The sequence below is a fragment of the Eucyclogobius newberryi genome, unplaced genomic scaffold (genome assembly GCF_026437365.1).
Source record: "Eucyclogobius newberryi isolate DKJ021-1_F unplaced genomic scaffold, fEucNew1.0.hap1 SCAF_12, whole genome shotgun sequence".
Lineage (NCBI taxonomy): Eukaryota > Metazoa > Chordata > Actinopteri > Gobiiformes > Gobiidae > Eucyclogobius > Eucyclogobius newberryi.
Window position 1 is genome coordinate 16687883 of NW_027315746.1, and position 14110 is coordinate 16701992.

At 44.1% G+C, this 14110-nt stretch overlaps 1 protein-coding gene across 5 annotated transcripts in view; it reads right to left on the reverse strand.

The window, feature by feature from the left end:
* The window catches only part of carmil3 (capping protein regulator and myosin 1 linker 3), an 88189-nt gene that overhangs the window by 20485 nt on the left and 53594 nt on the right, over positions 1 to 14110 (reverse strand). For all 5 annotated transcript variants that reach the window (XM_072440973.1, XM_072440975.1, XM_072440976.1 and 2 more), the window contains exons 16-21: positions 13167 to 13271; positions 11059 to 11128; positions 10874 to 10955; positions 8300 to 8396; positions 8160 to 8214; positions 5706 to 5878 (exon numbers count right to left, since the gene is read on the reverse strand). In XM_072440973.1, coding sequence (XP_072297074.1) covers positions 5706 to 5878; positions 8160 to 8214; positions 8300 to 8396; positions 10874 to 10955; positions 11059 to 11128; positions 13167 to 13271 — 582 coding nt within the window. The remainder of the gene's footprint in view (positions 1 to 5705; positions 5879 to 8159; positions 8215 to 8299; positions 8397 to 10873; positions 10956 to 11058; positions 11129 to 13166; positions 13272 to 14110) is intronic.

A 14110-nucleotide genomic window follows, 5' to 3' on the forward strand; every position in this document is an offset into this window, starting at 1 on the left:
GTCTACCATTACAGAAAGCTTTTTCCGCAGGCATTTTGAGCCATGGGGGGAAGAACGCTTGCAGGCTTGCCATTGGCTACAGCTTAAAGCTGCCAATGGTCTGTCCATCCCTTACATTGGATATTTAGAATTGCCTATTGAGCTCTGTGGTAAAGTGATGCCCCACTGTGGAGTGTTAGTAGTGAGGGACCCGTCTGGTCAATGCTCTCCCCAAGTCCCTGGAGTTTTGGGAATGAATGTGCTCCGCAGATGTTACAAGGAACTGTTTGGACAGTATGGGCCTGCACTTTTCGATACAGCCCCTGTGGTCACATGCCCAACTCCATTGGTGGAAGCGTTTCAGAGGTGCCACGCTGCAGACCTGCGGCCCACCCCCAAACAACCAGGTATGGTCAAGTTGCAGGGAAAACGAGCTGTTCGCATCCCGGGGGGTGTTACGAAAATCGTCCCTGCTACCTGTTCGACACATTATTCAGGTGCCACGGTCTTGTTTGAGCCTTTGGAGCGGGGATTGCCTGCAGGCCTGCTGGCATCCCCTGCTCTGGTCCAGGTAGTCCGTGGCACGGCGTACATTCCTATTGTCAATGTCGGTGACAACGATGTGCTGCTTTACCCGCGTACCCTAGTAGGGACTCTGGACAATGTCAATGTGGTGAGTCTTCCTGCAGGAGTGACGGAATTTCCCGCAGTGGCTGCGAGTGTCTCCTCTCAAAGTGTCGCTTCCTCCGCCACGGACCCCATCGCAGCCATTGACCTATCCCCCCTGCCCCCTGAGGAGCAGGTGGAGGTGCGGGCATTACTTTGGAAATATTCCTCTGTGTTTGCTGCGAATGATCAGGATTTGGGTTGTACCAACCTGATCACCCATGACATTCCACTACTGGATGATGTCCCAGTCCGTCAGCGCTACCGCCGTATCCCACCATCTGAGTATGAGCTGGTCAAAGAGCATATCCATCAGCTCTTGAAAGCGCAGATAATCAGAGAGAGCTCCAGCCCCTATGCATCACCCATTGTCTTGGTCCGGAAGAAGGACGGCAGCCTTCGTCTATGTGTTGACTATCGCCAACTGAACATAAAGACCCGAAAGGATGCCTTTCCACTCCCACGTATCGAAGAGTCGCTCGACGCTTTGACGGGGGCCCGCTGGTTTTCCACTTTGGATCTGGCCAGCGGGTACAATCAGGTCCCTGTCGCAGAGGGCGATCGGCACAAGACGGCGTTCTGTACACCTTTTGGTCTGTTTGAGTGGAATCGCATGCCTTTTGGGCTCTGCAATGCTCCCAGCACCTTCCAACGACTTATGCAACGCATTTTTGGTGACCAGCCGTGCCAGTCTCTCCTCCTCTACCTGGATGATATTGTGGTTTTTTCATCTACGGTAAGGCAACACTTGGAGAGGCTGGAGGTGGTGCTTGGGAGGTTGCAGAAGGAAGGGCTCAAGGCAAAGCAGAGCAAGTGCCGGTTCTTCCAGCGGGAGGTGCACTATTTGGGGCACGTGATTTCTGACCAGGGAGTGGCCACTGATCCCGGCAAAATTGACGTAGTAGCAAACTGGCCTGTCCCATCTACGGTTTCTGACCTGCGCTCCTTCTTGGGGTTTGCAAGCTACTACCGACGTTTTGTCGACGGCTTTGCTAAACTGGCCGCTCCCTTACATCGCAGAGTGGCCGAGCTGACCGGGAGTCGGTTGGGGAAGAGAACCTCTCGGCGTGCTGCAGTCCCTTGGACTGAGGAGTGCCAGCAGAGCTTCGAGACCTTGAAGGCCAAACTCACGTCTGCCCCAGTGCTGGCATATGCAGATTTTTCTCTTCCCTTTATCCTGGAAGTAGACGCCAGCCATGTGGGCTTAGGCGCAGTTCTCTCCCAGGAGCAGGAAGGGAAAGTCAGACCCATCGCATATGCTAGCAGAGGACTCCGACTTACAGAGCGGAATATGTGCAATTATAGCTCCATGAAACTGGAGCTATTGGCTCTTAAATGGGCATTGACGGAGAAGTTCAGAGAGTATCTTTTGGGCCACAAGTGCGTGGTCTATACAGACAATAACCCCCTGAGCTATCTCGCGTCTGCTAAACTGGGTGCTGTTGAGCAGCGTTGGGCAGCCCAGTTGGCGTTGTTTGATTTTGAACTGAAGTATCGATCGGGTAAGTCGAACCGGAATGCTGATGCCTTGTCCCGTCAGCCATGGACCTCACCCAGGGACGAGTCCGGGGTAGCAGCAAGTACCTCTCTACCGCAGCCATTACAGCAAGCCTTGCAGGGGGTACAGACGGGGGCAACTCAGTCTGTGGTAACAGTCTTCCCCCACCATTCCCCTGCTGCTCTTTTATACACTCCAGCAGGCTGACCCAGTCATTCAGGAGGTCCTGACTTTCTGGGTAGAACAGCGCCGGCCCACTCGTGAAGAGCGGCGTGTCCTCTCACAGCCGGCCTCGGTTCTGGTGAGTCAGTGGGACCATCTGGTGGAGCTGGGCGGTTTGTTGTACAGGCAGGTGTTTCGCTCCGACGGCGGTGGGGCAGTTTGCCAACTCGTCCTGCCTAGGGCCTTGGTTCGGGAGGTCCTCAATCAGGTCCATCAAGACCATGGGCATCAAGGCGTGGAGAGGACATTGGCTCTGCTTCGCCCCCGCTGTTATTGGCCAGGTATGTCCCAGGAGGTCACCCAGTGGTGCCAGGCTTGTGAGAGGTGTCAGTTCGCAAAGAACAATGATCATGCGGCACATGCCTTCATGGGCCACCTACTCTCTTCAAGACCAAATGAAATTGTGGCTATTGATTTTACGCTGTTGGAGCCAACCGCAGCTGGCCTAGAAAATGTTCTTGTGATGACTGATGTCTTCAGCAAGTACACAATGGCGGTGCCAACCCGCGACCAACGTGCCAGCACGGTTGCACAGGTTCTGGTAACGGAGTGGTTTGGCAAGTTTGGGGTTCCGGCCCGCATCCACTCTGACCAGGGCCGTAATTTTGAGAGCCAACTGATCCAGCAGTTGTGCAGTCTGTATGGGATTGTGAAGTCGCGCACTACTCCTTACCACCCTGCTGGTAATGGGCAGTGTGAGCGCTTCAATCGGACGCTGCACAACTTGCTGCGTGCTCTGCCTGTGTCCCGTAAGAGGGACTGGAGCGCTTGCTTGCCACAGGTGCTCTTTGCCTATAACACTACCCCACATCAGTCGACTGGGGAGTCACCATTCTTTTTGATGTTTGGGCAGGAACCGCGGCTCCCTATCGACTTCTTGCTGGGACAGGTACAGGACCCACTTGGCGGGACTGTACACGAGTGGGTTAAGGAGCACCAGGCCCGTCTGCAAATGGCTTTCGATGGGGCAAGAGAGAAACTGCGTTTAGCTGCTGCCCGTAGAAAGGCAACCCACGACCGACATGTCCAGGAGTTACCCCTTAATGAGGGCCAGCTCGTGTTGCTCCGGGACTATGGTGTGAGAGGCCGCCAGAAAATTCATGACCAGTGGTGCCCCACTAAACATGTGGTTGTGCAAGTTCCACATGAGGGTGGAACTGTGTACACAGTTGCCCCAGTTGGACAACCAACCAAAATCAAGAGGGTGCACCGCTCCCTGTTGAAGTGCCTGATCCAGAGTGAGGTTCCAGATCTCGCTCCAGCATCAGTCCCTCCAGTGGAGCCCACGGTGCGAAACCCTGAAGAGGGGTCGTCCCACGAGGGAGATTTGTTACTGCTTCCGCAGGCTTTACCACCCTCTGGGGCAATATGGTGCCCTTCCCCAGATGCCGCTGGACCCATTTTGGTTCCACCTGATTCCTTTGCCGACCAGCCCCAGTTTGTGACAGTCACTACCACCATGACTAGTCCAACTGAGCGGTCCGTGCGTAGGTCCACAAGGCCAACAGCGGGCAAACATCAGAACCTCCATCATCTCCCAAGACCGGTGAGTCGGCAGCCTCAAGGGGAGTCAGAGTCCCCGGCTCCTTCCACAAGTGCCAGCTTTTAGGCTGTTTTAGGCCATCGGCGGGGCGCCGATGCAGATTGGGGGAGTGGATGTGGCCATATCGCATTTTGGGCCGCCCTTAGATCTGAGCCCGCGTTCTCATTGGCCATTCATGCCGGTCGCCATTCATAAAAATGCCCCCCCTGATTTTTACGCCCCCTCTGGCCTCTCGCATTGTGCCCGCCCACCGGCGTCACACTTCCGCGTTCCTCCAGCGCCTCACGGCAGCACGGACAGTCACCTGTAACCACAGATGCGGGTCACTCACTACCGCAAGCTTAGGCTTTGACGTAGCTGTTCGCTCTCGCCTCTCCCTCATCGGAGCTCTAAGTCGCGCTCCAAAGAGAGCTGCCGCTTTGCTGCCGCTCCGCTTTGCCGCTGCCGTTCCGCTCTGCTGCCGCTCCGCTTGGCCGCTTTGCCGCTGCCGCTGTGCTCGGAGTAACCCGCTTTGCGCGGACTAACATCCTCCTGGTCGGACTGACGGCGCAGGCCGGCGCTTGATTGAGCCCCCACGCTGCCCGATTGTGCTCTCCCGTGGTCTGTACCAGCTCTGCGCTGGGTGTGTCGCGCATGGGCGCGATATAGACATTTTTCTGCTGCTCTACCTGCATATCCCTTTGCCGTGCCTACACTGGACTCAAATTATGTACCGCTTTTAATACATTTTTCTGTGTTATAGGGGCTGATGGTCTGACACCGTGGTGGATTCCCCTGGTGGTGGTTCCCGCGTTTTGGTTTGTGGTGCACTGTTTTGTTGTTTTGGCGTTTTCTTATTAGGTTACTGCCCCATTTGTTTACCTCCACGGCTAAACCTCAGCCCCCCCTCCAACGGTCTTATTGAGTTTATTCATGTGTATGTGTGTGTGCGTGGTGTTGAGTGGTAGCATTTTAGCTTTTAGGTTAGATTGTTTAAAAATATTATGGTCTTGGTTAAAATGTGTCTTAGATTGTTAGCATTATCTATTTAAATAATAAACATGTTGTAATTTATGGAACTGTCTCTGTCTCATCAGTAATCCTTATCTGCGTGCCTTACTAATTTTCCCCAGTTTAAATTGGGGTGGCGTTGTTGGACAACTTACCATTCAAACAATATCAAAATACTCGTACTGCCACAACATCATGAAAACAGCTTATACGCTAAACAGTGTATCCATGGATTTCAGAGTGATGAAAAATTAGCTGCTATTAGGGTTAGGGCAGGCATGTCCAAACTAGGGCCCGGGGGCCAATTGCGGCCCTCAAACCAATTTTTGTTGGCCCTCCAGCTTCCTGCTATGTCGGCCCAAACAACAAAAAGTAGTACTTTTTACTGTGAAATTGGGAAAATTCTGGCATATTGATGTTATACCAACCTAATATTCATATTCTAGGTCTAATTAAATTTGTAGAGGCTCATTGCAATTACGTCAAATGCAAAATTTCGAATGATTCACTTTGTCATTCAACAAATTCGACATTGTCAAGTTGTTTGTGGCCCTCTGCCCCGTTTTAGTTTCAAAATGCGGCCCTTGGTGAAAACAGTTTGGACACCCCTGGCTTAGAGGGTAATTAGGAGCAAAAAGTTCTCATGGGAAATTTAGCTTGGGAATAAGACTTGAGACTTATTTATTCAGTTATGTGTTAGTGTCTAAATGTGTTTGATTTATGTTTATGTATAGTTCTCCACACATATAAAGTTTCGTCTAATTTTCAGTGAACTGCACTCTTCACTTGACCTTACACGAGTCCCACCTGAGTGTGGTGTTGATTTGCAGGGCCTTGCTGAGCATCTTGGCGCCCGCGTCCTCCAGACTGTTCCCACTCAGGTCCACCTTCCTCAGACAGGCGTTCGAGCCCAGGGCATTGACCAGCACCGTGCCCTTCTGACGCAGCCTCGAGTCAGCCAGCGAGAGGGACTGAAGAGCCTGAAGAACGGAGGACATGAAAGAGGAGTTCTTCTTGGATAAGAATATAACATACTTTATTCATTTTACCATGATAAGCAGAGCAAATCATTTATAAAGAATTATTTTAGCATATTCTATACTTTTATATAGACATTGTTGTTGTTCCTAGTTTGTGAATTGTTCACTGACACAAAAACTGATTTATAATTACACCTTTTTGTAATTGATTAGAGAATAACATTTGAATAATCACATAACAGCCATAAAAAATGACAATGTATTTTAAGTGAAAGTACAATTTTCCCGCCAACGTCTTTGAAATGTGGGTCATTTATCAATATTTTCTTGGTCAAATAAAGACTCTATCTCTAGGATCCGACCATATTTTTGACCCAGTGCCCTGACAAGGCAAAAAAAAGCTCTAGTTATTACAATTGATTATTTTCTAAGTGAAACCTCCATTTTTTGCAAGTTTGGGTCAATCTAGACAAAGTACACTGTGTTGTATTGTTACTATGTTTTAAAATGCAATACATGTAGAAATCTGAATTTGAAAGTAGCATTTTAAATATTTACACACTTCTGAATAGTAATTGATGGCTCATTTGCACCCCGATTGTTTTCCCTGTTTTCTCTTTCCTTAACCCAAAACCCTTCCAGAGTAGTGCGGCTGTAAGTCAGAAACTAAAGTAAAAACAGTGTCTTCCTGCAGTGGGACTCATTAGAAGTTGAGAGCGTGTGTGAGATAATATCCAGGTGAAAAGAGGATGATTGGAAATGGAAAAAACAGAAAGAAGTTGTTAAAAATTCAACTCAGAGATATAGAGACTTCGTGCATGAAATTGTATGGTTTTTTTCACCGAGCAGAGAAATTATGGCTAATCATAGGAAGAAATCACAGAAATGAAACTGCCGTCATGGCTCCGTAATTCAAAATGCAAATATTGTAAGGGCGTATTAAAATGCTGAATAACATTAAAACTGCAGGAGATTTCATGGCAATGTCTGCAGGGCCTGACTAATATGTTGTAATAGTATAAAGTGTGAACCAAAACCAAGACACTTATATAGAGAAATGTGAAATGAACAAGCAGGAGGGAACTCTGTATTTGTCAAAAAAAGGGTAACAAAAAATAGCCTGCTGCCTTCAAATATTACGTGCATCTCCTTTTGTGAATCTACAGATGTTACTAAAACTACTATTGTTTCTATTGCTACAACTGCAGTGTTGTTACGATACTAAAATGTTATGATTTTGATACTAAAGAGGCTTAAACTCGATACTCATGTTGATAACCAAATGTTGATAAAAACATAAAAACCTTTTTATCAGAATAATGTCTCTTTCGTCACAAAATAGAAGTGGTCATGCATCATTTGGTCTTGTATTAAGTCTGACAAAGATAAATATGACTCTAAAAGCCCAACTTCTAACAGATTTAATTACTGTTTCCTCTTCATTATTGACACTTGTTCAAAGAGTATCGATACCAGTATTGATTAGTATCTGGATGTACATTTTTTATAACCACCCTAGCTGTTACTATTTGTTACCATTTTTATTTTCCATCCAAAACAAGACTATAATTTAGACAACTATTGCCAAAATAAACACATACCGTGAATATAAAATAAAAAAATAAAAGTTAATGTACATGTAAACCGCTTGAGTAACAGTGGCTATCTCTCCACCAGCTGACACTAACTTCTCTGTTGTGTGTTCCTTGTTCAGTGAGTGAATGTGAGAGCAAAGCTGTCTGTTCACACCATAAAAACTGGTAAATAATTGACTAAGCTACTTGTCATGCTGGATTTTCAGACCAGATAGTGCAGAGAGCCTAAGGAGCAGTGTAGATGAGAAGCAGAAACAAAATGAATCATTTGATACCTCAACAGTCAGTACATTTGTATGAATAAAAACATAGCACTTTTTAGAGGACATTTGGCCCTTTGCGTGAACTTATGTAACATGCAAAAATATAAGCACCTTGTTTACAAGCTGCTTAGTGAAATTATTGCATTGGAATGGAGGAATAATTATGTGACACTTGGATGTAGCTTATGTGTAAATGTCATCCCCATTTTAAGATGCACAATGTAACTTTTCCTACATGTCTTTGCCTAGAATGTGCTGCATTAAACGTGTATATCAAACGTATTGTAGCATTCAGGCCAAGTTACAGGTAAGATCTATGCAGAGGAAAACCAGCTCAATGTCTTACTGCAAGTAAGACATTGTGATGATGTGTAGCAAAAAAACACGTCTGAAAATCAAAACAAACTCCGCAACACAACTCACACAGTCTTCCTCTTGCACCAAATGAACTAGTTTCTGCAGCGTCTCATCCAGCACCCTGAGGAGGCACAGAAAGAACAGGGAAACATCCGTCATCAGTGCAGTCTGTGGCCACCTGCACTGCGTCTGCCGGTGCCACCTACCTGCCCTTGATGTTGAAGTTCTTCCCCAGCATCAGGTGTTTGAGGGACGGGTGGTGGGAGAACGCAGGGACCACGGCCAACATGTCTGCCTCCAAGCCTGTTCCAGAAGCCCAATTAGTATTCAAGCGAAGAGCGCGAGACGGAGCAATGACGTGACGAATCACAAATCACTCAAGAAATACTAAATAACACTGTTTTGATGCATCTTCATGGTGTCTTTGATTGTAGGGTGTTTGTTTGGTGATGGCATCGTGAACATCGTGACCACCTCAAATACTTGTACAATGGGACACAAATAGACGGACATGATACTTAATCACTGCTATGATTTTCTATGTTTATTTGGAGGGTTTGGAATAGAAATAGGTCACATCGTACTAAAAACTAGGGGATCATCTCAAAATGGGTTGAAGCTGAAAAGACTTAATAATTTTCGTCTTGCTTTGTTGCTTTACTTCCACAACGTGTAACATTTTATGTGATGCCAGACATTTTTTTTTTAAGTCTTTTGGGGGGGTCCAGAGAGAGACAATTTTTTTTTCTGTCTTTTAATCTTCAACCTATTTTGAGATGATCCCTAGAGCACCCATACATTTTTTGCGAAGACTATTTATGTTATTTTGTTTTCTATGTAATGTCACTATTTTATAAAATGCATCCATCCTGTCACCAGTGAAAAGGCGGGACATTCTCTAAATAAGTGGAACGAGGGACATGCAGGGGCTTAAATTGCCAACCAAAAGAGGGACAGGTGGTCACTTTAATTGGGACACATTTATATTCCTTGGGGTACGTATCAATCCAACAGGTCCAAGAAAGTGAATGAGACATGCAGTAATATTCTTGCCCCCATAAATATTTCAGTTTTTTTTTTTAAAGGTGCGCTGGTGTTTGGTTCACCACCCGCTTATCTCCATAGAAATCGTGTAGTTTTGCTTGGAATTACGCAACCTTTTAAGCTTGTATTTGTTCCCTTGCTGGTGTTTTTCCTTGCTTTTTTGTCTCCATTGAGATGTACAAGTTCAATACTGTGGAACATTCCAGGAAAACCATCTCAGACATCTCCACAGAGGCGAGCAGTTGGCAGACCTTCCACCGCAAAAGTTACATTGTGCATGTTTAATAGATAAATCAGTTGCTGAGCGAGAAGGCAAGAACAGCTGAGAAAGCGTTTCAGCTCAGCATCGGCCTTGTTGTTTGTTTTCTGTACGATTACGCAGATTGTACAGATACAGCCCAAATACAGCCAAACCAATTAACCCGCTCTTCGAAAAACTCTCATCTTCAAAACACTCAAGGATGGAGGAGGACTGTTACCATGGCGAAATCAACCACAAACAAAAGCCTGTTATATGGACAAAAATATAAGCACTGAATTAAGGCAAGCTTCAAATATTAATAAAGGGAGATAATCAAAAGGGAAATCAGTGGTCTATGTAGGACAGCAGGCCAATCAAACACTAAAAGCTGAGCATCATTTTCAGAGGAAAGAAAAGCGATTTAGTTTGTTTATTATAGGTTTACTGGCCACTAGATAGTCATAATACAATGTGCATATATTGTATGTATATTTGTAATGTGAGTTTAATGTGTGTATAGCTGTATAGTGTATACAGAATATGAACAGACGCTCTGACCACATTTGAACTGCAATAAAATTATATGAAAGAAACATTCACTGTGGAAGTTTAAGCGATACGTGCAGCTCAATGTTATTTAAAATGAGATCACAGCTGTGTAACAAAAAAATGTTTATAATAAAAAATCGGATTGCTTTAATTGAATCTAGGTTAAAAGCAGTTCGGTTTAGCTGTGCACTCTTCTCTTTTGAAGTAAATTCTTTGTTTTACATTTTTATCTGTTTGTATTGTGCTTTTAATGCAGCTTTTCCTTTTGTGTAAAGCATTTTGAATAACTTTGTGTATGATTTGAGCTCTACAAATACACTTGCCTTGACACAAACGATACTTGTACCAAATTGATTACCTATGATTGATAAAGTTGAGTTATGTAACTTTGCTGGCACCTGATTGTCTCTATGGAGATGTTATTACTTTGCTTAGCATACTCCACAACACAGAATTCAACTTTACAGGTCAGATCTGTGGAGAAGTATCCCTGCTCACAGTAAAAAATACATTGTTTTAAAGGGGGGATCTTCAAGGGAGCAATAACAACACAGAAGTTAAATAAATGCCAGATAGATTAGCCAAATAATGCCTTATTGTGGAATATTCCAGTTATAGCAATAACATCTCCATGGACCCAAGCAGGTGACGAATCCCTCCAACAACAAAAGTTACACAGAGCACATTTAAATGCTTGGAAAACGTTAAATGTTAAATGGTCATAGAGTCGGTCAGATTTATTGTAGTGACACATTGACAAACAAATACATAATAAAAGCAGAAAAAATAACAAGTACCTGTAAGCACTGTGGCCTTTAGTTTGCTTTTGCTTTGACAACAACACAAACTGAGTCTATGATACATGACATTTTGACTGGTACAAAAACAGAACAATGCTACAAACAATCACAGCCGCAGGACAAACATGTGCAGCGCTGTCTCTCACCATTATCAGAAATGTCTAACGTCCCCACACAGGAGACTCGAGGGAACAGCTCCTGAATGACTGCCGCTCCGGCCGACCTCAGCTGCGAGAAGACAAGAGAGGGGAGCAAAGCATGATGGGATACTGTAACCCCTGAGCACTATAATCTTTGGAGACATGGGTGAATACATCCGTAGACAGCGTACCTCGCAGCCGCTGATGTCCAGGTGTAAATCAGCGATATGAGGGTTATTGGACAGGCCCAAGAACAAAGCCCTGCAGGAGGAAGGAGGCATTCACAGACAGAAGCGGGCGAACACATGGAGGAAAGAGATTAATGTGAAAAAAGTGAGGATACAGGCGGAATCAGTGGCAATAATAATCAAAAGCAGCGTGGCAATGTGCAATAGAGCAGAAGATTATCCCAAACACATAGCAACGGATTCAAAGTAAAGAAGTGACACTGTTAAAGAATGTCATTGATGCAATAGATTAAGGCATATTAATGATTTTTAATTTAAAAAGAAGGATCATGTAACAAAATAGTTGAAATATGGGACTAAAGAGATTATATATTCATGCAACTAAAAGTGTGGCGCCGAGTTGTATTAGAATCAGGCTGTTAATCCAGTTTGATTTAAGTTTAGTCTAGCCCTGGTCCATAGTCCAGCTTTATTACTGTGTTTATGTGTTCTTTATTGCAGAAACGTTTCAGTTGTCAGTCTTTTCTACAATGGAACACTCCTGGATAAATGAGAGATTACACTGTCTTTAGTTTTGTAATAAAAACAAAGCTAGGGGTACCCGAATATTTTTCTATTTTTCTATTTCCCACAGTGTTTGTCATTTGGGGAAATTTGTTCTTGCCCATAATTCATGAATACTATTACCGTACCCTTTTAACCTAAAGCAGACTGAAAAATATCTTGCCTACATATCTAACAACATATATGAATGCGTGAGAGAGTATTTGTCAAACATGCACAAAGGCGCCTGGTATTTTCAGTCTGGACACAAAGCATTTGCACATTTAAAGCTCAGTTGGAGGCTCTACAATGACCACACAGTTAAGAATCACACCAGGAGGAGGTAATGACCAGAAGTGCTGTGTGGAGTCCGCTGCTGCAGCCATTTTGGACGAGGGCCATCGATGCAGCACACAATCATCTCAATTGCTGGCACTTTGCTTTGTTTACTCTCTTATTAACTGTGACTTCGTAATGGACACAGTTACAAAGCAACAGAAACCTTATTGGTTGCTGTGGAGATCCAAGGCTGCTGTTTATGCTGTTTATTTGAAGGCAAGACAGCTAACCACCTACTAAGCATTCAACAAAACATATAATTGGTTGTGCGATACATGGTAAAAAACACTCTATATAATAATAGAATAATTGGCTCGAGGGCTAGAGACAATACAATATGCAGCAAAATGTTGTCGAAGGATTATTGTGGAATTAACTAGCACAAATCCTTTCATTCAAAGTCATATGCCACATTATGACAGCCAGAATTTAGCATTGAATAAAACTAAAATATGCCGTCTGCCTCAAGAGGAGGGTACAGTGGTTTATACGCATGGATTGTCATGAGCCTCTTTTATCCCAAATCTTCAGAGACAATTTCAGTACACTCAAGTTCCAACTCAGTAATGTTCCCATTTTAAACCATCTTTTTTCACACAGCTTCTATTTATAAGCAGCTGAAATGTTTGAAATGGTAAGAAGTTCATGCCATTTTTAAAGGCTTTAATTAGGCTGTAAGCACACATAGTTAGTTAAAGCTATGTTAATGAGACAGTTTGGTACGTTTGGTATAATTTTCCAGACATATTAGTGCCACCAATTTATAATATAAAAGCAGCTATTCATCTTATATAAGTTCTTATTAGAAAGGACCATTGGACCATTTAAGAAGGGCCTTTCTGATTTTATCTCTGAAACATGTAACTTGCAGTCAGGGCTTTTTTAATTGGTTGAATCATTTCAACAAAGTAAGTAGAATCTGTAAGATTATATTTGGAAAATTATAACATAAAACGCTGGTCACATAAACAATTTCAACATTTTTTGTGCAATCGCCTTAGTATTGCTGAATCGGTCATTTCTGGCATATCGTTATTGCATTTGATCTGGCATTTGTTTCATTTATCAGGGCTTGGATCAGCACAGAATAGTTTGTTGTCGGAATAAAATGTAAATCAAATTGAAGAGAACTTTTGCTTTTCCACCGTTCCTCTGTATAATATGTGTATTTAACCATTAAAGTACTTCCACGACACATTGAAATACATAGAATAACTGCCGTGACTCACCGTAGTGAATCGGGAGGGACTTTCATGGAGGACAAGCTGACGTGGGTCAAACTGAACGCCGAGCTGAAGAACTGACGGAAAGTTGGCAGAGAGTCTCTCGCTTTCCTGGAGCGATACACAAAACAAGAATGGCGTTGTGTTCCAAATGTGCAGAAATAACAAAGCAGGGGGGCGTTTGAAGCTCATATGAGTGAGACAGATAATGAAACCAGGTGGGAGTATGATGACAGACGGTGAAAAGATGACGCGCTCATCGACAGCGTCAGGAAGTCAGTGACAGGAGCGAGACGGGGAGCGACAGAAGGAGAAATGCTGTGTGCGTATTATTATAAGCAGACACACAGCGATAAGGTGAAGGCATTAATTACTGCTGCCAGTTTAAAGGTAATACTGACCAATTACCCAGCCATCTGCCCAAACGTCTGAGCCTGGCAACAGCACTGGCAGCGCGACAGGGAGCAAAGCTTGTGTGTGTACAACAAGAACTGCAACATTAAAGATCAGGACACTGAGGCGAGGTCTGCATTTAGGAGCTGTCAGGAGAAGAGTGTAAGGACCCAACAAACACCTCGCCACATGGGGTGAAGAAAAGAGAGGTGGAGGCAGCGTGAACAAGTGACAAAAATAGAAAGTTGGGCAACAGGGAAGACAGAAGGGGGTCCAACAATAACAAAGAAAAGTTTGATCTTGAGAAATACAACCAGGTGTATAACAAATACACTTTTTATCTCTGGGCTGTATAAACAAATTGCACAAGCACTGTTTGTATGTATGTACCGTTTTTTTTAAAATGTATTTAATTTATTTTATATTTTATATTTGAAAGGGAACAAGTGATAGAAAATAGATGGATGGATATTTTTTTTTTTTTTTTTTTTATCTTCATTTATTTTCCCCCTCCATCCCTTGTTGAGAAATGGGAGGTTTTGTCTATAGGAGTTTTT